This window comes from Eumetopias jubatus, unplaced genomic scaffold (genome assembly GCF_037043125.1).
Source record: "Eumetopias jubatus isolate StellerSeaLion01/CBP00866 unplaced genomic scaffold, mEumJub1_p1.0 scaffold_4, whole genome shotgun sequence".
Lineage (NCBI taxonomy): Eukaryota > Metazoa > Chordata > Mammalia > Carnivora > Otariidae > Eumetopias > Eumetopias jubatus.
In genome coordinates, this window is record NW_028274810.1 from 81,813,673 (window position 1) to 81,839,681 (window position 26,009).

The following is a 26,009-nucleotide window of genomic DNA, read 5'->3' on the forward strand; positions in this document are numbered from 1 at the left end:
GCTGAGGTCATGGTGGTCTGCTTCAAGCCAGATTCCCAATTATGCCCTCTCTCCCCCATCTCAAAAGTTCTTCTGTATGGACACACCCCAGCTGAAACCTGCCATTATGAAAATTTGCTGACATGAGCCAACGGACCATGTGTACCTGGGGACAGTGTAAAGGCACAGTGGGGTTTGGAATCACTGCTCAGGGCCATGGATTTACTCTAATCCCCTACGTTATCAGTCCGGCTCAAACACTGATAAAGTCCTCCCATGACAGCAAACGTAAAGACAGCCTGAGGTCCGCATGGAGGATTTTTATAGGAGAAAAACAAATTACACTTAAGAAAAGTGGCTTCAAACCATAAGAGACAAACTGAGGGTTGCTGGAGGGGAAGTGGGGGATGGGGGCCGGGGTAACTGGGTGATGGGCATGAAAGAGGGCACTTGATGAAATGAGCACTGCGTGTTATATGCAACTGATGAATCACTAAATTCCACCCCTGAAACAAACAATACAGTATATGTTAACTAAATTGAATTTAAGTTAAAAATTAAAAATTTAAAAAATTTAAAAATTTAAAATTTTTAAAATTGAAAAAAAAGTGCCTTCAAATCTGGATCCTTAGCATTTGTAATTCACTTCCAAATAACCTGGATTATACCAAGATGGCTTCCCTGGGTATACACCAAGCTTAAAAACTGGGTAAGTTTCTACCATACATCTTATGATCGGAGGAGATTTAAATATACATTTTTCTCTTTTGCTGTTGTGGCGGGGTGGGGGTGGGGCGTCTCCTATGATGCCTTCCCTCCCACATGAGTTCTCCGGTGGGCACTGAAGTGGGAGCTATTGTTGAAGTCTTTCCCACACTCCATGCACTTGTAGGGTTTCTCCCCAGTGTGGATTCTCTGGTGAATAATCAGACTAGAGCTCTGGTTAAAACACTTCCCACACACTCTGCACTTATAAGGCTTCTCTCCCGTGTGAATCCGCTGGTGAGTGATAAGGTTGGAACGATCACGGAAGAACTTCCCACACTCGAGGCATTTGTAGGGCTTCTCTCCCGTGTGCACTCTCTGGTGTGTGACGAGCTTAGAGCGCTCACTGAAGCTCTTCCCACAGTCCACACACTTGTACGGCTTCTCCCCGGTGTGGGTTCGCTGGTGGTTAGCCAGCGTGGAGCTCTTACTGAAGCTTTTCCCACATTCAGCACATTCATATGGTTTCTCTCCCGTATGGATTCTTTGGTGGCTAATGAGGGCAGAGCTCTTAGAGAAGGTTCTTCCACAGTCAGAACACTGGTAAAGGTTTTTCCCTGAGTTGGTGCTGTGTGGGCCAGAATTCAAGTTCTTACTGGCACTCTGAGGTTGTTCAAGAGATGTCTCTTCTGTAGAGTTCCTGCAGTGAGCACTGAAAGATGAGCTTGGGCCCAAGTTTTCCCCAGGCTCACTGCAATGGTCAGGATTGCCTCCCAAGTGAATTCTCTGATGTTTCAGGAGGTTTGAGCTCTGGTTGAAACTTTTCCAACATTCCCCACATTTATAGGGCTTTTCCCCTGTGTGGATTCTCTGGTGGGTGACAAGATTGGAGTGATCACTAAAGCTTTTTCCACATTCAAGGCATTTGTAGGGCTTCTCTCCAGTGTGGATTCTCTGATGGGTATTGAGGTTGGAGCGGTCACTAAAGCTCTTCCCACATTCAAGGCATTTGTAGGGCTTCTCACCTGTGTGGATCCGCTGGTGGGCGATGAAGTGGGAGCTCCGATTGAAGCTCTTCACACATGTATCACACTTGTAGGGTTTCTCTGCCAAGTACAGGCCTTGATGGTCGATAAGTTTTTCTAAGTCCTCTTCAGAAGAACATTCTTCCCACTGCTCCTGGGGGGTGTTTCCCCAGTGCCCTTCACCTTCACCTTCATTTTCACTGTCTTGCCCCCAGTCAGGAGGGTGGCAAACATCCTCTCTAGTACATTCTGATAAGGCTCCAGGCAGATCCTCAAAAATATCCTGCTCCAAAATCTGGTCTTCATCCTTATGCCTCATCTCAAACCCTAAAACAGACAGAAATGCAGTTTTTCTTCATTCATTAGTTAACATCTATTTATGGACCTTGTGTCTTGTGAATTTAACATGAATTTATATCACATATTTTCTGTTCACATCTTGTAATATGACTAACATGAAACTGATCAACTTTTGGTGCATATGTAAATTTCTGACCTGCAAAGCAGAAAGCGGAGCCTGGAACATGGTGACCCCACCAACAGAGTCATGACGCCCAGGCCATGCAGCCAGCTCATCGGTCTCTGGCCAACTCCCCCATCCCTCTACTCAATACTGAACACTTCCTTCTTCTAGCACATTCCAAATAGTCTGCATCATGGGAAATTGAATAAACTCTAATTTCCAAGATAAATCCCAGTAAAATCTGGACCTGACTGCTTATCTCATTTGGGGGATTACACAAAGCTAGAGACTGAATCATCTGAGCAAGTCACAAATGCTTTTCCTATTCATTTCCATTCTCTCTTATAGTTCAGAGACAAACAAGAAATGAGCTGGCCCCCTTGCTCTCCCTGCATGCTTCTGGATTTTGTGGGCATCAAATTACTCCCAGCTTACCGGTGTCTGGGGTATTAGGACGTGGGACTGGAGATTTGATGGCATCTTCATCTGCCATCTCATCCCAGGCCTGCTGGTCATCAGCCTCGGTACTGCTCTGCCCAGACCTAGGGAGAACTGCTGCCTCCCTGAGGGTTCCCATGGCTCTGACAGCCGTCCGAGCCCTCATCAAGGAGTCCAGCTCCTCATAGAAGGGGCACGTCCCTGGTGGGTGGCTGCTCTTGGCTTTCCGGTAGCTTCGAAGGAGGTTTTTGAATCTGTAGCGACACTGCTCCAGGGTCCGCAGGAAGCCCTGTGCACAGAGCCGCTCTGCGATGGCCCGGTACACCTGGCTGTTCTGGTGACAGGTGCGAAGCTTTTCAGAGAATGGGGACTCACTGAGAATGGTCAGGAAGGCCTTGGTCTCCTCGTAGCCCCAGTGCACACCTGCTGTCAGGAGTGAAGAGTTCAGAACTGTGAGGCATAATGAGACGTGCCTCGGTCATCAGGGTTCAGGGTCCCCTGCCCCACCAAATGCCTAGAACACAGGCCCCTCAGAAATTTTCCTGGCACCCAGGGCCCCAGCAAAGACTATTCCCTTGCTTCTCAGAGGTATGCCACGGGCCTCCCACCCCACCCCCTTCTAAGAGTTTCCATTAATTCTTGAGTCTTAGCTGAAGAGGACTTAGGTGGCCACATTATACCAGGTGACCCCACTCCTCTGGTTTCAGTTGACTGGTGTGGAGAAAGGCCTCAAGCTGGGACCCAAGAGACTTTCTCTATGTCCATGCCATACACATCCTCTATTTTATGAACTTTTCTCTTAACAAACATGGTAACTGAGAATCCCTAGACATAAATGGACTTCAAACAATCTTGCAATAGCATCCACCTGAGGATGCCCTTTCCTTTGGAGGAAAAGGAGGTGGTCTGTTCTCAGGTCCTCTGCAGGTAAATGATGCAGCCCAAGCGGACAGCATGGTGGAGGGGAAAACCACATAAAACTGGAGACAGGAGATCTGGGCTCTGATCCTGACTCTGCCCCTACCTCACTGCGTATCTTTAGACAAGACACTTCATCTCTTGGGCTTCCATGTTTCCACTTGTACAGTGATTGGGTGTTTCCCAAATGTCACGTGTTCAACTCTATACCATCATGATTTCTGTGACATGTTAAGTATCTCACTCAGTATCTTTCTTTACCTAAATTTACTGTCTGTGAAATCACCAGTTGATGTGCTCATTACACATTAAAATTAAAAGTTCACTCATAACACAATAACCATCCCCACACTCCTAGTGACACACTCTGGCAAACACAGCTAACCCTTGAACAACATGGGTTTGAACTGCACGGATCCGCTAATACACAGATTTGGGTTTTTATATACAGCACAGTACTGTAAATGTATTTTCTCTTATGATTTTAATAAAATTTTTTTCTCTAGCTTACTTTATTGTAAGAATACAGTATATAATACATATATAAAGTAAGTATTATTTACGGTACTGGTAAGGCTTGTGGTCCACAGTATGCGCTATTAGTTAAATTTGGGGGTAGTCAAAAGTTATACGTATATTTTCGACTGAGCAGAGGGTCAGTATCCTAACCCTGCATTGTTCAAGGCTCACCTGATACTGAATTAGCTCTTTAAGATTCCTTAAGGTTTTAAAAGTTTGCTTTTATAGCTAAGAAAACTCATTTTAGGAAACTGATCATAGGCGGCAAGAGTAGGAGTTTGGGGACGACCAAAGAAACTTAACACCTTACTCCAGTGGCATCAATCTAGACTTGCAATCCAGTCTATGCCCTGAAGTCAGGGAGCAGAGGTTTGGCTGGCAGGAGAGTTGGAATCTGGATCCACGACACCCCCTTGTTCTTACCAATACGACTCTGGAACAGAGTTGGGCCCCCTGGAATCCTGGGCTCCTGGACGGACTCACCAGCGGCCAGGTCATCACCATTACAGTCTTCTGCTGTTTCCTCAGGCTCCCAGCCTCCTTCCTCCTGCTCATCCATCTCTGCATCGCTATCCCCCAGCCTGGGGAGTGCCATAGCCTCTCCTGGGCCATCTGTGGCTCTGATGGCTGTCCGGGCCCTCACCAGGGCCTCCAGCTCCTCATAGAAGGGGCAGGTCCCTGGTGGGTGGCTGCTCTTGGCTTTCCGGTAATTCCGTAGGAGGTTTTTGACCCTGTAGCGACACTGCTCCAGGGTCCGCAGGAAGCCCCGAGCCCTCAGCCGCTCTGCAATGGCCCTGTACACCTGGCGGTTCTGGTGACAAGTCCGGAGCTTTTCAGAGAAAGGAGACTCACTCAAAATTGCCAGAAAAGTCTTGGTCTCCTCGTAGCCCCAGTGTACACCCGACACCTTCATGTCCTCCGTGTCCCACTGGTATGGTTCCTCCCAGGCCTTTGAGTCTCTCCAGGCCAATGACTGAGCTGGTCTTATTTGCTCATTACCTGGGTTGTAATCTGCACTGTTCCTTTTTCCGGAATTTATAAAGCTTGGATGCCAAAATTCTGGTCCTTGCTCTCGCTGGCAGTTGATACTTGGTTTTGAAACTGGGGGAACTCAAACCAAAGAAAGAAGAGAAATGATTAAGTAGAAATGATACACTGAGCAGAGCATTTGTCCAAAATGCCCCTGAAAGAGATCATTTCCCTGCATGAGGCTAATGAGAAATTCCCATGCCAATTCCCCACGTTAACTGACCTGTTTGCTTTCTTCACTTGCTTTCTTTGTTGTAGTTATGAGACAACACACAGAGTGAGTGTTACTGGTCCACAGATGGGCACCTGGCCTAAACTGGCCCAACCAGAATGAATTTAATGGTTGGAGAAAAGGTTTTCCTCTCTCTCACTCATTTGCTCTGTGTGTGTGCTTGTCTGTGTCTCTTGCTAGGAAACTTGTGAGCTCAACTGACATTGGCATCTATCTTCGATTATGACACATGATACTCCAGTGCGAAGCAGACACTGAGGACGGCAGAGCAGAGAGAAAGAACCTAGGTCCACCATGACACTGCTGAGCCACTCTGCACTATGGTTGGAGCATGCCCTCCACTCGACTTCCAAAAACGTGAGAAAATAATTTCCTTATTTTTTAAAACACTTAGCAGCTATGTGTAGAGGACTGCTGTCCCAACAGCTCCTAGCCCTAACAAAACAGGAAGCCTTTAATTAAAATAAATATCTGAAGAAAACCAGATCAGAAGCAGCTGAGAGCTACAAGAAACTTTAGGCTTACTTGGTTCAGCATTTCCCAGTTTGCTGTGAACACTACCTTACCCAGATACCATGGTTTATGTAAAAAAGGAGTTCTACTGTCAAGAAAGCTGCCAACAAGCTTCCCGTGTCTCCCCTTAGCTCCCCTGAGAGGCACACCTAGCACTATCTCCCACTTTATCCCCTTCTTGTGTCTAACCCCTCACACTGACCCCAGGCTCTGCAGGGAAATGGTTCATTTTTGTTTGGCTCCCTGGAGATGCACCTACTGAGACAGGTGCAGGCCATGTGGGCTTCAAGTGCTTTGAGCCCTATGATGCTTACTTCTCACTGTGGTTTAGTACATCAGTCTCATGGGTTCAGCTCACTGGAGTCTGCCCCTGAGAGATGGACCCTGTTTGCTGCAGAAAGGACTGGGTTTCTGAGACAGCCTAGGACCGCCATGGTCAATGTACTGAGGAAATGAGCCCCAAGAGGGTAGGCTCTTGGAAGCCAACCGCCAGCCTCTCTATGCAGGCAGACCCCACGCCCCCCACTCCATCCCTGCCACCAGTGCTGGCCACAGAGAGCATGTCTTCTTCCTGTGTCTCAAGTGCCAGACTTCCTAGAGCCACAAGTCTTAAGGGAGCGACGAAACATTCTTCCGGAACTGAGTGTACCAGAAACCAGACAAGATCTTCCTGAGAGGGAACTATTTCCTTACCTAGGGGCACGCCATTTCCACACCTGTCTCCTGGGGGGTCCTTGCAGAACTCCTTCTCAGCGTGTTTGCCAGGGCCCAGGGCTTCCTGTGAGATGTACAAGACAAGGATGGCAATTGAAAACAGCCTGGGAACCCTAGCAGGCCCCAGGAAAGGTCACGGACACAGGGAGACCATGTGTGAGGCCAGCGTCGTAAAGAGCAGCATGACTGAGGAGAGGCCCAGCAGACTGGAGGCCAGGAGCGGGGCAGCGGCTAACGCCCTCCAACACATGCCCTTCTGCTGAGGGCAGGCCACGGAGAGAGGGGAGGGACGCAGGGGCACAGGCCCAGGAGAAGTCAGAACAGGAAAGAAAGGACAAACAGCAGCTTACCTGGGACTCGGCTGTCACCTCCCAATCTCCAACACTCCCCATCTTCGGGAGAGTAGGGACTCGGGGAGTGAGCACAGCTGAGGAGAAGAAAAAGTCTCTGAAACCCAAGCTCTGGTTCCCAAAAACCATCCCCTCCCAGGTCCAGCTTTCCAACGGCCACGCTTGCATCAAGCTGAGACTGCCTGGCTAGCCAGGTCAGATATTCCCCTTTTACTTCCCTTCTGGAGTGTCTGGTTCCGAAGCAGGCCTGAGAGAGGGCTGTGTGTAAGATGCCAGCTCAAACTCCTATGATCACCAAATGGCCCCAAGCCAACCTGAACGTGCTGTGTGATTCAGCTCAGTGGGGCGTGCCAACATCGCTCAGAGCTTCCTCTTCTTGCACAATGCTCACCTGCCTTACCTCGCAGCGTGGCCATCAGACACCATTCTACCCCTTGCCTTGAATTCTTCACGTCCCTCCTCCCCGTGTGCCCTTCCTTACCCGCTCTAACCCTCTCCCCTCTTCCTTCCTTTTCCCTGATTCTTGGTACTCACCACTCTCTCTCAAGGGCTGTGGCACCATCTTGGTGTCTAGATGCTTGGGAAGGTCAGGGCATGAATTCTTCACCCACTGCTTCTGGCACTGTGCCTCAGGCCAGTGATTCACTGGCTGCAGCTGACAACGCTGAGATTCTTGCATTGCCTTTAAGGACCTGGTCTCTTCTGCACACAAGTCCAATTCCTACACACAGACAGTCAAAATTCCCAATCATCAGTTCAATAAGACCAATTTTGCTAGGGCAGGGAATGCTCTTTTGAGTACAGCTGTGGTCCAGAAGTTCACAGGCTCATTTTAAGATTCAAAGATGACTACGTATGACAACAAAGCCATGAGACCGACATGAGTAAACAGACCAGCACTGATATCACCAAATGACTACTGTTTTGTTCAACACAGGGAGGCTATGCAAGTGTCTCAATGAGGCTGCTACTGTTCCAGACATTTTTGAATCATAAAGAGATAAATCATGTAACATGATTTTATGACATTAAAACATAATCTCTAGATGTCAAAAACAGGCAGTTTCATTTTTAAGGTATCAAAAAAAGATAAAAGTTAACCAGGTATCTGTCAAAAGATAAAAAGAGATATAGCAATAACTTTAAATATAATTGCTCTAAATATTCCTGTTGCGAGGCAAGGAAAATTCAAAAATAAATATAAGAGAAAGGAGAGGCAAACAACTACAGATGGAATTTTAAAATGGAATAAAAGTACGTGCTGTTTGAGAGAGGTCCATCTACTCTTAAAACAGAAGGAGAAGCAGAGAGGAGGCACTGTAACTCAAAAGGAAAACAGAAGAGGTAATTTCGATTTCAATGCAGAAGTTCAGGCAGAAAAGCCCCTCAGAGACAGAGCACACATATATGAAATAAGAAGGAATAATCAATTAAGAGAGGACATTACCCAACACAGCATTATCAATCATAAAGCTCATTTCTTATCCGTCTGTCGGTTCCAAATTCAGAGATGGAGGTGGAGATGTTATTTGCCCGCCCTAAAACCCCAACAAGTAACAATCTCATTGCCTTACAGAAACTTTAAAAAATGTGTTTCAATGTCTTCATAGATATTTTCAATACTCAGGTGGTTTCAAAAATAGAAACTATGAAGGTCTAGTTAGTGAAAACAGCCCATCCCATCTGCCCAGTGTCTTCCTTCTCCCCACTCCTCCCCACAGGAAACCACTGCTCTGCATCCTTTCGGTTTCTGTATATATAAGCATCTACGAATACAGATTCTTATTTCTTCCCTATTTTTATATAAAACATAGCAATTATATACATTGCTCTGAACCTCATTTTTTGATTCAAAATAATAACATCCACCTTCATCAACTTAGTGAGTTTGTGAAACCTATAACTCCAAAACTCTTTTGGCTGATCTGAAAACTCCAATCTTCTCCCCAAAACGGGGATGTTTATCCTTAAGATATATAGGACCAGGCCATAAGCATAAAAAGCCATTCCAGATGAGGCCGTCCACCAATGTAGTGTGTGGTTCACAGGGAGAAAACATCTGCTTACTGCCTTCTTCCGTGGCTGTTTCAGGAAAAACCAAATCAGCCTCTGTTTGTTACAGCCATAATCTTACCATCCGCAGAGAAACTGTGTGACTACGCTCCATAACAATCCTCACTCCCAGCCCAGGCTCCTCCAACTACTGCCACACCTAAGCAAAGATTCTGAGTCCACGGATGGCAATGGTAGACACAGAAAGAAGAAGATTCAAGTGACAAGGAGAAGGAAAGAATCAACAGAATACTAGTTGGGGTATGGATGAATAAAGAACCCACCAAAAATGCCTGTGCACCACACAAAAGCCTGCACATGGATGTTTACACAAAAGCGTACACATGGATGTTTATAGCAGTTTTACTCCTAATTGCCAAAACTTAGAAGCACCCAAGATGTCCTTCAGTAGGTGAATAAAGTGCAGTACATCCAGATGATGGAATATTACTGTGCTAAAAAGAAATGAGTTATCAGGCCATGAAGACACATGGAGGAACTTTAAATGCATTACTCAGGGCAAGATGGCGGAGGAGTAGGAGACCTAGATTTCGTCTGGTCTCAGGAATTCAGCTGAATAGGGATCAAACCATTCTGAACACCTACGAACTCAACAGGAGATCAAAGAGCAGAGTAGCAACAACTCTCTGAAGAGAGAAGCGACCACTTACTGGAAGGTAGGACGTGCGGAGAAGTGAATCCGAGGCGATATTCGGGAGGATAGATGGCGGGGGAGGGGCCTCCGCCGGCCGCTTCTGGCAAGTGCTAGAGCCGCGGAGCACAAAATCGGACCTTTTAGAAGCCGGCTCCGCTGAGGGACGTCGCTCCAGTGGCTAAGCGGGGGGTGGAACCCTCGCGGGACAGTGGGGTCTCAGGACCCTTGGGGTCACAGAAAGACCGGGGGAGCCTGAGTGCGCCAGAGCTCCCAGGTATCGGAGCGGGGAAGCCGGCTGCAGAGACGGAGCTGAGGCGCAGGCTCTCAGCTCGGGGTTGCCATAAACTGTGATCCGCGGCCCAGTCGGGCCACTGCTCCTGCATCAGGGACCCAACAGGCGGCAGATCCGGGGAGACTCCCCTTCCTTCCCGGGGAGGAGCGGCGCGGGAACGCACCGCAGGGATCTGCTGGGTTTGGAGACTCCACACGGGGTCGGGTGCCAGAGATACAAATGCTCGGTCACAGGCTGGGTGAGCACGGAGTGCGGCCGGAGACCAGGGACAAGGGAGTGACTGCTTTTCTCTGGGGGCACACTGAGGAGCGGGGCCCTGAGTTCTCAGCTCCTCCGGGTGGAGATTGGGAGGCCACCATTTTTGCCCTGGTCCTCCAAGGCTGTACGGAGAGCTTGCAGGGAACAAAAGCTCCTGAGATCAAACCCGAGCAGCTTGCTTAGCCCGGACCGACAAGGGCGGAGCAATTCAGCCTCCAGCAAAGACATTTGGAAACCACAGCAACAGGCCCCTCCCCCCAGAAGATCAGCACGAACAGCCAGCAAGCCAAGACCAAGTTTACCGATCAAGGAGAACGGGAGAAATCCAGCGCTAGGGGAATACTGCACATAGAATTCATGGCTTTTTTTTACCATGATTCATTAGTTCATCAAAGTTAATTTTTGTTAACTGTTTTTTTTTCTTTTTCTTTTTCCCTTTTTCAACCAACATCTTATCGATCTCTTTTAAAAAAAAAAAAACATTTTTTATTTTTCATTTTTAGAGTCATATTTTATCCCTTCATAGTAGTTACCCTTATTTTTGGCATATATATATAAGTTGTTCTCTCTTTAAAATTTTGAGATAGTTTCTTCTAACAGATAAAAATATACCCTAAATCACTAGTGTATGGTTCTGTTCTAGTCTCCTGCCTGATCACATTCTCTCCCTTTTTTCTTTTTTTTTAAATCTTCTTTCTTTTTTCAAACAACTTCTTATCTTATCAAGTCCTTTTATAAAATCTTTTATAATTTTCATCTTTACAGTCATCTTCTATCCCTTCATTGTATCAACCTTTATTTTGTACATATATGTCTTTCTTCCTTTAAAATTTTAGGAGGCACTTTTTTCTAACAGACCAAAATATGCCCAAAATCGAGTGTGTGGCACTGATCTATGCACTAGCCTGATCATATTTGATCACATTCTGCTTTTTTTGTATTGTTCTGTTTTTGTTTTTATCTTTTTTTTTCTTTTTTTTTTCTCTTTCTTTTTTCTTTCTTTCCCTTTCTTTTCCCCTGGTTTCAGGTCTTTTCTGATTTGTATACAGTATATTTGCTGGGGACGTTGTAAACCTGTTAGCATTTTGTTCTCTCATTCATCTATTCTCCTCTGGACAAAATGACAAGACGAAAAAAATCACCTCAGCAAAAAGAACAAGAGGTAGTACTGTCAGCCAGGGACCTACTCAATACGGACATTAGTACGATGTCGGACCTAGAGTTCAGAATCATGACTTTAAAGATACTAGCTGGGCTTGAAAAAAGCATGGAAGTTATTAGAGAAACCCTTTCTGGAGAAATAAAAGAACTAAAATCTAACCACGTCGAAATCAAAAAGGCTATTGATGAGGTGCAATCAAAAATGGGGGCACTAACTGCTAGGATAAATGAGGCAGAAGAGAGAATCAGTGATATAGAAGACCAAAAGATGGAAAGTAAAGAGGCTGAGAAAAAGAGGGAGAAACAACTACAGGATCACGAGGGCAGAATTCGAGAGATAAGTGATTCGATAAGACGAAACAACATTAGAATAATTGGGATCCCAGAAGAAGAAGAAAGAGAGAGAGGGGCAGAAGGTATATTGGAGCAAATAATAGCAGAGAACTTCCCTAATGTGAGGAAGGAAACAGGCATCAAAATCCAGGAGGCACAGAGAACCCCTCTCAAAATCACTAATAATAGGTCAACACCCCGACATCTAATAGTAAAACTTACGAGTCTCAGAGACAAAGAGAAAATCCTGAAAGCAGCTCGGGAGAAGAGATATGTAACCTACAATGGTAAAAATATTAGATTGGCAACAGACCTATCCACAGAGACCTGGCAGGCCAGAAAGGACTGGCAAGATATCTTCAGAGCACTAAACGAGAAAAATATGCAGCCAAGAATACTATATCCAGCTAGGCTGTCATTGAAAATAGAAGGAGAGATAAAAAGCTTCCAGAACAAACAAAAACTAAAGGAATTTGCAAACATGAAACCAGCCCTCCAAGAAATATTGAGAGGGGTCCTCTAAGCAAAGAGAGAGCCTAAAAGCAGCAAAGATCAGAAAGGAACACAGACAAAATACAGTAACAGTCACCTTACAGGCAATACAATGGCACTAAATTCATACCTTTCAATAGTTACCCTGAATGTAAATGGGCTCAATGCCCCAATCAAAAGACACAGGCTATCAGATTGGATTAAAAAACAAGACCCATCCATATGCTGTCTGCAAGAGACTCATTTTAGACCCAAAGACACCCCCAGATTGAAAGTGAGGGGGTGGAAAACCATTTACCATGCTAATGGACACCAAAAGAAAGCTGGGGTGGCAATCCTTATATCAGACAAACTAGATTTTAAAACAAAGACTGTAATAAGAGATGAGGAAGGACACTATATCCTACTTAAAGGGTCTATCCAACAAGAAGATCTAACAATTGTAAATATCTATGCCCCGAACATGGGAGCAGCCAATTATATAAGGCAATTAATAACAAAAGCAAAGAAACACATTGACAACCATACAATAATAGTGGGGGACTTTAACACCCCCCTGACTGAAATGGACAGATCATCTAAGCAAAAGATCAACAAGGAAATAAAGACTTTAAATGACACACTGGACCAAATGGACTTCACAGACATATTCAGAACATTCCATCCCAAAGCAACGGAATACACATTCTTCTCTAGTGCCCATGGAACATTCTCCAGAATTGATCACATCCTAGGACACAAATCAGGTCTCAACCGGTACCAAAAGACTGGGATCATTCCCTGCATATTTTCAGACCACAATGCTTTGAAACTAGAACTCAATCACAAGAGGAAAGTCGGAAAGAACTCAAATACATGGAGGCTAAAGAGCATCCTACTAAAGAATGAATGGGTCAACCAGGAAATTAAAGAAGAATTAAAAAAATTCATGGAAACCAATGAAAATGAAAACACAACTGTCCAAAATCTTTGGGATACAGCAAAGGCAGTCCTGAGAGGAAAGTATATAGCAATACAAGCCTTTCTCAAGAAACAAGAAAGGTCTCAAATACACAATCTAACCCTACACCTAAAGGAGCTGGAGAAAGAACAGCAAATAAAGCCTAAACCCAGCAGGAGAAGAGAAATCATAAAGATCAGAGCAGAAATCAATGAAATAGAAACCAAAAGAACAGTAGAACAGATCAACGAAACTAGGAGCTGGTTCTTTGAAAGAATTAACAAGATTGATAAACCCCTGGCCAGACTGATCAAAAAGAAAAGAGAAATGACCCAAATCAACAAAATCATGAATGAAAGAGGAGAGATCACAACCAACACCAAAGAAATACAAACAATTATAAGAACATATTATGAGCAACTCTATGCCAGCAAATTAGATAACCTCGAAGAAATGGGTGCATTCCTAGAGATGTATCAACTACCAAAACTGAACCAGGAAGAAATAGAAAACCTGAACAGACCTATAACCACTAAGGAAATTGAAGCAGTCATCAAAAATCTCCCAACAAACAAAAGCCCAGGGCCAGATGGCTTCCCAGGGGAATTCTATCAGACATTTAAAGAAGAATTAATACCTATTCTCCTGAAACTGTTCCAAAAAATAGAAATGGAAGGAAAACTTCCAAATTCATTTTATGAGGCCACCATTACCTTGATCCCAAAACCAGACAAAGATCCCATCAAAAAGGAGAATTACAGACCAATATCCTTGATGAACATGGATGCAAAAATTCTCACCAAAATACTAGCCAATAGGATCCAACAGTACATTAAAAGGATTATTCACCACGACCAAGTGGGATTTATCCCTGGGCTGCAAGGCTGGTTCAACATCCGCAAATCAATCAACGTGATACAATACATTAACAAAAGAAAGAACAAGAATCATATGATCCTCTCAATAGATGCAGAAAAAGCATTTGACAAAGTACAGCATCCTTTCTTGATCAAAACTCTTCAGAGTATAGGGATAGAGGGTACATACCTCAATATCATAAAAGCCATCTATGAAAAACCTACAGCGAATATCATTCTCAATGGGGAAAAGCTGAGAGCTTTTCCCCTAAGGTCAGGAACGCGGCAGGGATGTCCACTATCACCACTGCTATTCAACATAATATTAGAAGTCCTAGCCACAGCAATCAGACAACAAAAAGAAATCAAAGGCATCCAAATCGGCAAAGAGGAAGTCAAACTCTCACTCTTTGCAGATGATATGATACTTTATGTGGAAAACCCAAAAGACTCCACCCCAAAACTGCTAGAATTCATACAAGAATTCAGTCAAGTAGCAGGCTATAAAATCAATGCACAGAAATCAGTGGCATTCCTATACACCAACAACAAGACAGAAGAGAGACAAATCAAGGAGTCGATCCCATTCACAATTGCACCCAAAACCATAAGATACCTAGGAATAAATTTAACCAAAGAGGCAAAGGATCTGTACTCAGAAAACTATAAAATACTCATGAAAGAAATTGAAGAAGACACAAAGAAATGGAAAAACGTTCCATGCTCATGGATTGGGAGAACCAACATTGTGAAGATGTCAATGCTACCTAGAGCAATCTACACATTCAATGCAATCCCCATCAAAATACCATCCACTTTTTTCAAAGAAATGGAACAAATAATCCTAAAATTTGTATGGAACCAGAAGAGACCCCGAATAGCCAGAGGAATATTTAAAAAGAAAAGCAAAGCTGGCGGCATCACAATTCCGGACTTCCAGCTCTATTACAAAGCTGTCATCATCAAGACAGTATGGTACTGGCACAAAAACAGACACATAGATCAATGGAACAGAATCGAGAGCCCAGAAATGGACCCTCAACTCTATGGTCAACTTATCTTTGACAAAGCAGGAAAGAATGTCCAGTGGAAAAGACAGTCTCTTCAACAAATGGTGTTGGGAAAATTGGACAGCCACATGCAGAAGAATGAAACTGGACCATTTCCTTACACCACACACAAAAATAGACTCCAAATGGTTGAAAGACCTAAACGTGAGAAAGGAGTCCATCCAAATCCTAAAGGAGAACACAGGTAGCAACCTCTTCGACCTCAGCCGCAGCAACTTCTTCCTAGAAACATCACCAAAGGCACAGGAAACCAAGGCAAAAATGAACTATGGGGATTTCATCAAGATAAAAAGCTTTTGCACAGCAAAAGAAACAGTCCACAAAACCAAAAGACAACCGACAGAATGGGAGAAAATATTTGCAAATGACATATCAGATAAAGGGCTAGTATCCAAAATCTATAAAGAACTTATCAAACTCAACCCCCAAAGAACAAATAATCCAATCAAGAAATGGGCAGAAGACATGAACAGACATTTTTCCAAAGAAGACATCCAAATGGCCAACAGGCACATGAAAAAGTGCTCAACATCGCTCGGCATCAGGGAAATCCAAATCAAAACCTCAATGAGATACCACCTCACACCCGTCAGAATGGCTAAAATTAACAAGTCAGGGAATGACAGATGTTGGCGGGGATGTGGAAAAAGGGGAACCCTCCTACACTGTTGGTGGGAATGCAAGCTGGTGCAACCCCTCTGGAAAACAGTATGGAGGTTCCTCAAACAGTTGAAATTAGAGCTACCATTCGATCCAGCAATTGCACTACTGGGTATTTACCCCAAAGATACAAATGTAGGGACCCGAAGGGGTACGTGCACCCCAATGTTTATAGCAGCAATGTCCACCATAGCCAAACTGTGGAAAGAGCCAAGATGTCCATTGACAGATGAATGGATAAAGAAGATGTGGTATATATACACAATGGAATATTATGCAGCCATCAAAAGGAATGAGATCTTGCCATTTGCAACGACGTGGATGGAACTGGAGGGTGTTATGCTGAGTGAAATAAGTCAATCAGAGAAAGACATGTATCATATGACCTCACTGATATGAGGAATTCTTAATCTCAGGAACAAACTGAGGGTTGCTGGAGTGGTCGGGGGTGGGAGGGATGGGGTGGCTGGGTGATGGACATTGGGGAAGATATGTGCTACGGTGAGCGCTGTGAATTGTGTAAGACTGTTGAATCACAGATCTGTACTTCTGAAACAAATAACGCAACATATTTTAAGAAAAAAGAAAAAGAAGAAGATAGCAGGAGAGGAAGAATGAAGGGGAGTAAGTCAGAGGGGGAGACGAACCAGGAGAGATGATGGACTCTGAAAAACAAACTGAGGGTTCTAGAGGGGAGGGGCTGGGGGGATGGGTTAGCCTGGTGATGGGTATTGAGGAGGGCACATTCTGCATGGAGCACTGGGTGTTATGAACAAACAATGAATCATGGAACAGTACACCAAAACAAATTATGTAATATATGGTGATTAACATAACAATAAAAAATTTAAAAAAAATGCATTACTCAGTGAAAGAAGCCAATCTGAAAAGGCCACATACATCCTGTATGATTCCAACTATGTGACACCTTGGTAGAGGCAAAACTATGAAGACAGTAAAACGATCAGTGGTTGCTAGGGGTTTGGGGAAGGGAAGGATAAATATGCAGAGCACAGAGGATTTTTAGGGCAGTGAAACCACCTTCTTTGATACTATAATGGTGGATACATGTTGTTATACATTTGTCAAAATCCACACAACTACAACCTTAAGAGTGACATCCAATGTAAACTATGGACTTTGGGTGATAATGACGTGTCCATGTAAGTTTACCGATCATGACAGGTGCGCCACTCTGGTGGGGAATGATGTGCATGTGGGCTGGGGGGACAGGGGGCATATGAGAAATCTGGGCACTTTCTGCTCAGTTTGGCTGTGAACCTAAAACTGCTCTAAAAAATAAAGTCTAGGGCGCCTGGGCAGCTCAGTTGGTTAAGCGACTGCCTTCGGCTCAGGTCATGATCCTGGCGTCCCGGGATCGAGTCCTGCATCGGGCTCCCTGCTCGGCAGGGAGTCTGCTTCTCCCTCTGACCCTTCCCCCTCTTATGTGCTCTCTCTCTCTCATTCTTTCTCTCAAATAAATAATCTTTAAAAAAAATAAAATAAAATAAAAAAATTAAAAATAAAGTCTATTTTTTTTTTAAATGCCTATGCACCTGATGGGGAAAGAGGTTCTGGAAGAGGTGACGACAGAATCAACAAGCCAAAACCCACCCAATAGCAGAGCTGAAAGATCTCTTTGAGGAAAATATCTTGGACATTTAACCCAGCAGCACCGCTTTTTCCAGGCAGTTCTCTCTGAGGAACCTAGTTAGCTAGTTAAGTCTTGGAAAATTTTCACTTGCAGAAAATGTAACTGAGCCAGGTACCCTGCAGTGTAATCACAAGCTGTAACATCTGTGGGGGCAGGGAGCTCCTTTCCTACTTATCCATTTGTTTGGACATCTGTGAGCACTCAAGAGCAGGGAGAAAGTTAAAAAATAAAAATAAAAGTCACAGGAAGATAATACATCATAGAGAACGTTCCATTACCTTACTTTTTTTTCCCCAATTTTAGAAGCAGTTCAATCTTGCCTCAGCTCATAGGGGTATAATTTGAGAACTCTTGGTCTAATCCAACCCTCTCATTTTACACATAAAGAGTCATAAAGACCCTGATTTAAATTGATCCTCATCTCTGGGTCTCAAGGTCTTCATCTTCCAGCTCTGAAGTCCTAAGACTTCCATTTGTTTTTTCACTGCTACTTAAGATGAATAGCTGGTTTCTTTACAAGAAATAATATGGGAGGGTGGGCTGGCATATTCAAATACGGTACACTCTCTCATACTTAGTTCTGTAACTTCAAATAGGACACTTTCTGTGTCTTCAGTTTGTAAAGGAATCCAAAAAACCAACCCACAGACCACAAACCGTTCTTCCCCTGATCTCACATCTGTCCAGAGCTTTACCTTTTACAGAAAACCCCTGCCATTTGCAAGGGATGTTCTCAAACCTATAATTTCCCCCAACAAAATGTGATTAACTATAACATCAAAAAACTACTGACCACGTAACCAGGGGAAGCAACAGGGTTCTGCTGAGATGAAGGTTCTGGGCAGCTGGCTCAGCCCGTAGCCAGCTCAAGGACTTTGTTCCACATATACCAGCTCCAAAAGCAGGATTCAAAAAAAAAAAAAAAAATGGTGCCACAGAAAAATTATCAATGACATCATGGGCCTTCAGTCTCTTGCAAACTATTGAAACTGTGAATGTTAAATCCACGACGCTTTCACTTCCCTTATCTCGGCTCTACCACTTACTTACATAAATCTAGACAAGTTCCTTACCTCTTTGAGCCTCTATTCACACAGTTGGAAAATGGTGGCAGAACAGCACCTACCTTCTTGGGCTGCTGTGTTGATGAGATGAGCAGTACATATAGAAAGCTGAGAACGGTGTCTGACACACAGTGAGTGCTCAGGAAATGTCAGTTACTAACCCATTTGAGCCTCATGCCTCAGAGGTATTTTAGTTCCCATGGTTTGGCAGATGAGGCATCTGTCGTGTCATAGAAAGAACATCAACCTTGGAACCTGAGGATCTATGTTTAGGCTCCAGTTCTTACTGACTGAGCTCTGCAAGCCACCTGAGTTTGGGGACCTTAGTTTAATCTACACAATGAGGATGATGATGCTACGTCTGTCCACCCAGATTTCTGCTATAAGCACCCAAAGATTTCATCACATGGGAATCATAATACAAATCATCCACACTATGAATACGGTCCCAGGAGGCAATCTGGGCAGTGGTTCTGAACGTGGTCTTCAGCATCAGGCTGCCTGAACATGCTCTATTGTCTGGGGCTGTGTGACCTCAAGCCGACCACCTAGCTGTCCTCTGCCTCAGTTTCCTCATCGGTAAAATCAGGGTAACAGTACCAATCTCATTAAACCTTTGACAGGATTAGATGAGTTAATACATGGAAAGCACTGAGAACAGTATCAGGTACACAGCAGTGCTCAGTAAATGTCAGCCGGTCAATAACAACAACAATCACGATTATTACCGCTGTGGTTTCAGCAATCATTAAGCTAATCACAGCCCCGCCGCCCTGCCTGACCCACTCCTTGGAGGACAGACTGTTTGCCTCACCCTCTGGCCTGCAGCCCGGACTTCTCGGTGCCAATCCTCCACCAGGGCCACTGCCTCCTCACCACTCTCAGGGTGGCGTGCCTGCACCCAGGCCTGGACCTCCCTGGGTAAGATAGTCAGGAACTGCTCCAGCACCAGCAGCTCCAGGATCTGCTCTTTGAGGCGGATCTCCGGCCGCAGCCAGTGACAGCAGAGCGCCCAGAGCTGGCTGAAGGCTTCATGGGGTCCCGCCGCATCCCTGTACCGGAACTGCCTGAAGCGCTGGCGGGAGGCCTCGGGGCCAGGGACGGGGTCACGGTCCTCCTCCCGGAGTCTGGATTCTGATCTCCAAGAGTCCCCCTCCAATTTCACAATCAGGAGTTCTTCAGGCTCCGGTCGGGGAGAGGCCTGGGTCTGGGGTTCCAGGGCCACGGCCATGGTTGGTGCTGGATACCTCGCTTCAGCTGGACTGTTCTTGTTTAACGTCTTCCTGCATCTAAGGCGTGTCCTTCAAGGGGCTCCTAGGAGAGGCAATGCTCCCTAAGGCTCTGAAGGCAGAGAGACAAAGGACAGTGTAAGAGGACCCCCGTACCTTCCACTGCCTTTACCTGCGGCGGGGGTGCTAAGAGAGGAATATGCATAAGCGGGGACCCAAGCCAGCAGCCAGCAAGCCTTGGAGGACAGCACAGCATGAAGTCCTCTGGGATGTGCCAGAACACTGTATTCTGGCATCAAAGCCTTCATCATTAAGCATGCCTGCCTTCCTCTACGCATGCCCAAAGTCTGACCTTTCCTCAAGGTGGGTTCCAAATGTCACCCCCTTCATAAGGCCTTTTTTCCCAGACCTTCAACTCTCCCCTAAGGGTGCTCTCCTCACAAAATCCTCTCAATCCACACTCCCTCTTGGCCAACCCATCCATTTGGCATTTTTCACCATCTCAAAACTGATGACTCCCAAAACTCCCACCAGGACCTGCCACCACACCTCCAGACCCCAAATCCAACCATCTACAGGACATTTCCGCTTGACTGTCTACTAGGCACCTCAAACTCAGTGGGCCACAAACTAAATTCATCTTTTTCTCCCACAAACCTGTCCTTCTGGAGCTCTCGACCTCGCCAAGGCACCACCTTCTTTTTTTTCTTTTAAGATTTTCTTTGTTTATTTGAGAGAGAGAGAACACACAAGCAGGGGGGGAAGGGGAGAGAGAGGAGAAGCAGGCTCCCCACTGAGCAGGGAGCCCGATGAGGGGCTCGATCCCAGGACCCTAGGATCATGACCTGGACCAAAGACAGACATCCAACCAACTGAGCCACCCAGGCATCCCAAGGCACCACCTTCTATCAAGTTACCCACACCAGAAACCTGGTCATCATCTCTCTCCAACATCCCCCACATCCAATTCATTACCAAGCTGTGCCCTCCTGGCCTTCTAGGAATCTATACCCCCAATGCCACCACTTCGAGCCAGTGAGTAGCCATGCTTTTCACTGCATCAGCCTTCTAACTCATGTCCCTGCCTGCTCTCCCCTCACCCCAACCCGGGGTTCTTCACACAACAACCAGACTAGCTCCAAGTCTGACCAGGTCACTTCCTGCTAAATACCCTCGGGTGACCTCCCACATCCCTCAGGATCAAGTGCAAACCTTGCCCACGTCCCCACCTCATCTCTTTGCCACACTCCCGCTGGTCAGGGCGTTCCAGCCGCAGACCTCTGAACCCTCCCACGGGCTGCCAGCAGTCTCCTTTGGGAAGTGTTCTCCCTTTCTTCACCAAGCTAGGTCTCAGCTTCAATTATACTTTTTCCAAGAGGCCCTCCCTGTGCCCTGAAACAAGATTCAGTCCTTCCTGTGCCACCAGCTTCTACGCCACCTACATTTGCTCCGTTGTTCTCTTACCCACGAGATCATAAGCTTCCTAGCACAGTGCTCAGCACACGCAGGAAGTGCTCAATAAACAGACAATGGTCAACTCACGATGGTGACGTGTCATGAAGCAAGAGTTAAAATTAATCCCCTGCTGCACACACTAGATTTTTTTTTTAATGACCTTCTTGCTCATGCCAGAAGGAATTCTCTTCTCTTTATTTCCATCAATGTCACACAGGCCACATTCTATGTTGTGTTACAGGGGTGTGTGTTTGTGTGGCCCCAGACGGATGACAGCCGGAGGACAGGACTATAGTTTGCCCCTTCCCTCCCCTACCCCCAAAATAAGCGTGGTGCACGACGCACAGGAGGCTCTGAGTAAATGCTTGCAGAGTGGACATCTGGGGTTGCTTCTTTTACACAATGAAGACTGACGACACTCATGCTGGCTTATCTGGAAAAATGAGCTCCTTGTGTCATTCCCAACAAGTCCAGATGACATAAAAAACACCCACTCAAAGGAGGCTATTAGCTACCCCCAAGTGGGAATGACACAGCTGAACTGAGAATGGAGGGGGGTAGTATTTAGATTTTAGGCCATCTGACTGGACTGCCCAGAAACAAGGCAAGGACAATGCAAAATAAAGCCTCGTCCTGAAGACCTCCACATACACAAGGAGGCTAGGAACAAAACTCATGAGCACCTGGCAACCTCCTCTTTGTCCTTCAGCTACCAGGTCATGCCCTTGTCATGCCCTGCCCCCATCCCTGCTCTCCCAGAATCACCGCCCCACACCCATGTCCCAAAGCAGTTGGCACATGCCTCTACTATAGGTGTCCTTCTACACCATTGTAGTTCCCTGTTCTGACCTCTGACAGCCCCACTGCATTGTATTATTAGGGCCAGGACTCTATTTTACCCATTTCTGTATCCACAGTGCCTAATAAATAGCAGGGCCATTTGCTGTTTTGTTGCCTTTTATGAAAATGGTAAATCTGGTACATCAAAAGCCTAAGGGGCTATGGAAGGTCCATCATTTATACTAAGCTAAAGAATTAAATCTTCATGAAATTTCTTTTGTAACCACAACCTTAATCATGCACTAGTCCAAAACCTTTTGTGGTGCTCTCTCACACAAGTCATTCACCACCAGTCATTTACAGAGTCCTACTGTGCACCCACACTGTCCTGGTAGCTGGAGAGCCACCAGTAACTGGGACAGACAGTCTCTACCTTCATGAAAGTTACGCTGTCATGAGAGAGACAGTCAATAAGTAGCAAAGAAGTCTGCATTCCTGCACCGAGAGAACAACATTACAACAAAATAGGCAATTAGTAGTTTTGCCAGGCCCAAAGCCCAGGGTCTCAGGTAATAGGTATTTTCTTCTGGGAAGACTTGAAAGTCCCAAAGGTTAGTTTCAAATACAAATCTGAAAGCTTTTTCTGCTACTCTCTTAGATAATGAATAGTGGCCTATCCACAGAGGGAGGTCAATACAGTCAGCAAATAGCAGGGTGACTTTACACAGAGCTGATGGAAAAAAAGAGACAAGGGCATTCAACAGTCCTAAGACGACCACGAGTATCCGGGCCACTCGAGGATCAGCAAACTCAAAGAGTACCCATCTACTGAGTGCCCATGAGGCGCCAGCCTGCTGCGAAGTGTTCCACCTTCATAATCTCATTGAATCCTCCAGGCAAGCAAGAGGGTGTCATTGCTGTGGAGCTGTACTACACTGATCTGTAACTTACTCATGTGAAACTGCATGCAAACACCAGAAAGAGAAAGAAAGCACGTAATTTAAACAGTGCAGTCAGTTCCATTCACTAGGTGTCTGTTCCAGAATGAGCATGACTTTCCTGGTCCCCAGGGTGGTCTGAGTTCCCTCAGTCCTTCCTTTCCAGGCTGTGAGCAAAGTATGTTTCATACGGCCGGTCCCTAAACACAGGCCAACTCTTTCATCTGACATTCAAACGAGGAAACCCAGCTGCGCTGGTTAGCTTATTGAAAGGCAGTGTGTTGGTTTCTAAATGGCTCCTTGCCAAAGGATTTTCAAGCTGAATGTGATTTTTGGCTAAATGTGATTTCCACCTTCTGTGCTGAGTTTAGAATATAATTATCCTGTAACGTATGAATCCACATCCTCAATTTACATATAGGGACCCGAGCTTCTATGAAAAGACTCACTTAAAGTCACACAACTAGCAAGCAGCAGAGTTGGGACTCAGCCAAGATTCATTCTTTCACTCGTTTTTCTTAACTGCACCATACAGCTTCCTCTAGGTTTGCCAATCACCCAAACTCCTGAGAAGATGGTATGAGAGTGGAAAGAACATTAAGGCAGGAGGGAGCAAATCAGGGTTCCAGTTCCACTCATGCCATTATCAGCTGTGTGACTTTGGACAGGTCATGTGGCCTCTGCAGCTTACAGCTTGACCCTACTCAGCGCTTGCCCCAGATTCCCCAATTAGTATGATGGGAGCAGAGCAAAGGGAGAGGAAGACTAGAATCAGTGGCTACACATTTAAATGGCTACAGGGGCCAGGGAATGTAAATGGGTACATGAGTGGAGCAGGGGCTGTGACTAACTATGGAGCACTAGAGAGAACACTGGCCCAGTTCCCAGGCCTTCTATTTTTTCCAAGAGAAGCTAACTCTGGATTTTTAAATATTGGCAACCAACTCAAAATTGTTTCAAACACCAGGACTAAATAGAGGATGATGACAGGCTTCTTTCAGCATGGACTGTCATCACTTTACCATCTTTCAGCTAAATGATCTCAAAGGTCTCTTCCAATATCCTAGAAGACCTAGAAAGGGTACAGGTTCCCCCTAAGCAATGAGGGATCGGTGTTGACTGGGTCAGGATCCCTTTACAAACACAGGGAAGCTGAGGGGTATCCTGGCTCCTGGGGTACTAAGTGTGGATGTGGACATAAGGAGCCCACCCGCTGACCAGTGAGTTGGTAAGAGATCTGCCCCAATCCCATGGCAAAAGCCAAGACTGGTCTGTGACTTCCAAAGAAGAAACCAGGAGTCCCCAAAGGCTGTCAAGCTTACTGGGCTGATGGTCCAGGCTACTGCTTAAAGTAACTTGACCTCACATTTAAGGGATTAAACCAGGGAGAGCAAATGGGTTTCACATAAAGCACCAACTTCAGTCAACTGCAGTAAGGACTCTGAAACCCGTGTCAATATGTGTTGTCACCAATTAGCTATAACCACCAGACACAGGAAGGAGAAGCGGCAGCACACATTCTATGTATTTGCCACCCCTGGCTTAAACTCCCATAGGTAATGAATCAGCACCCAGCAAAGACAGCCCTGACAGGCAGAAGACTAAAAGCTCATGCCCCTAGAAACCCACCGGAAGTAGCAGCCTTCAAGACTGGTATAGCAAAGCTCACCCTAGATTGTCATTATTCACACATGCATCAAGTATTCAAGTGTTTACTGATTTACTTGATTTACATCAAGTATTTACAACCCTAGGCTGGACAATAAGGAAATGGAGGTGACTAGGAAACTGTCTCTGTCCTGGAGATGCTTATGGTCAAGTGGAGGAGACTAAAAAAAAAAAAAAAGTCACAGACAATTATGATCAAATGTGGTAAATGCAGTAAAAAGGTCTGTGGGAACTGGGGTTGGGGGGGTGACTTAATCTGCTTAAGGGAACTGAACAAAGTAACATTCGGGTTCTCTTGGCAGACAATGGGGCGACAAAGTGTACTCTGAGCTGAGAGAACAGCATACCTAACGGTGGAAAACTAAACAGCCTCTCCAAGAGATGGGGAAAACCAACCAGTCCTGGAGCATGGGGTGCACAGGATTAGGCTGCAGAGAGAGTTTATGAGAGTCTTGACCATCAGGCTAAGGTGTCTGTACTTAATTCTACAGGTGATGGGAGCCAAGAAGGTTTTTGAGCAGAAGGCACAGTCAGATTTGTGGGTTAAATAGATGACGCTAGCTACAATGTGTCTGTCCAGGCTGGGGAGGTCTTCAGCAAAAAACCCGACCAGAAAGGGGCTGGCTGATTCAGGACACATTAAGGAAACAGAGGGATCTGAAGATCCTGGATGTGGAAGAATGCAAGAAGAATCAGAGGGTGCCTGGCTAAAGTGGACGACGGTGCCATTCACTTCCATCAGGCAGAAGGAAAGAAAGAGCACTGGTTTGGGGCCGAACACAATAGCCAGTCCCACCTACTGGGTTCCAGAGGTCACAACCATTAGGGAAAGTGTAAGGGGGTATCAAATCGGCTGTTTGTCGAGGCGGTCAGGTAGAGGCTGGAACACTATTTTTAAGGTCGGGCTTCAAGCTCAGGCCCTTTTCACTTCTTGCCAGGGCCCGAGAACCCTCTATCCTTCCATCTGTGGTCTCCAGACCCTTCTAGGACTCTACCGCCTCCAGAACTTCTCACGGTCTCCTCACCTAAAGACCTTTCTACGAACCTCCTCACTCCCAGGGTGTTCTATCTCCCCGTTCATCCCCGACCCTTCTATGACCCTTCCCATCTCCGGACGCTTCATCCTCTGGCCGCCCTCACCCCCACCCCCACAGAAAAGCTTCTTTCTCCCCTCTCACTTTCCCTGCCCTCCCTGGGACACCACCACCTCCTAAGCCTCCATCCCAGAGCCTGAGTCTCGACTGCCCCCGCCCCGCCACCCGGACTCACCCACCGAGACACCCACTTCACCAACAGGGCGGAAGTGCTCCGGGGTTCGCGCAGGGAATGCTGGGACGCGGAGTCCGCACCGCGCCACCCCGGGAATGGAGCCTCTGAGACTACAACTCCCAGAAGGAACCGCGCGAGCGCCGATGGGCGGCCCCCTCCGTTTGCTGCTTGTCAGATGTCATCAGCCAATAGATGTGTCATCTTCTCCCGGTCGCGGGCACCGGAACAAATCGGAAAAAGCGTCTATTTGTGGGGGCGGATACTGTCACGATCCCGGTCCTTCTACAGGCTCCGAGA

General features: G+C 45.9%; 1 protein-coding gene across 3 annotated transcripts; it reads right to left on the reverse strand.

Annotated features, from left to right (window-relative positions):
- Nucleotides 1-284: 284 nt before the first annotated feature.
- ZSCAN20 (zinc finger and SCAN domain containing 20) lies at nucleotides 285-25,764 on the reverse strand. 3 transcript variants are annotated; one of them, XM_028113979.2, is made up of 8 exons: nucleotides 25,713-25,764; nucleotides 19,188-19,714; nucleotides 7,420-7,606; nucleotides 6,886-6,962; nucleotides 6,515-6,599; nucleotides 4,471-5,157; nucleotides 2,608-3,033; nucleotides 285-2,036 (listed from the first exon to the last, which is right to left on the reverse strand). In XM_028113979.2, exons 2-8 carry the CDS (start codon nucleotides 19,602-19,604, stop codon nucleotides 781-783), a joined length of 3,135 nt encoding a protein of 1,044 aa, XP_027969780.1. In that variant the 5' UTR covers nucleotides 19,605-19,714; nucleotides 25,713-25,764; the 3' UTR covers nucleotides 285-780. The 3 variants fall into 3 exon arrangements, with proteins under 3 accessions (XP_027969780.1, XP_027969778.1, XP_027969779.1); XM_028113977.2 differs by having other exon boundaries at nucleotides 2,608-3,036; XM_028113978.2 differs by having other exon boundaries at nucleotides 2,608-3,036; nucleotides 25,717-25,755.
- Nucleotides 25,765-26,009: the final 245 nt, after the last annotated feature.

Excerpts from the sequence above, each read along its gene's own strand:
- ZSCAN20 (XM_028113977.2), bottom strand. The coding sequence starts at position 19,604 with ATGGCCGTGGCCCTGGAACCCCAGACCCAGGCCTCTCCCCGACCGGAG. Across the intron at positions 7,607-19,187 it reads TCCGGGCTGCAGGCCAGAGG|GAATTGGACTTGTGTGCAGA; the intron begins GTGAGGCAAACA and ends GTCTGTGTGTAG. Across the intron at positions 5,158-6,514 it reads TGGAAATGGCGTGCCCCTAG|TTCCCCCAGTTTCAAAACCA; the intron begins GTAAGGAAATAG and ends CTTTGGTTTGAG.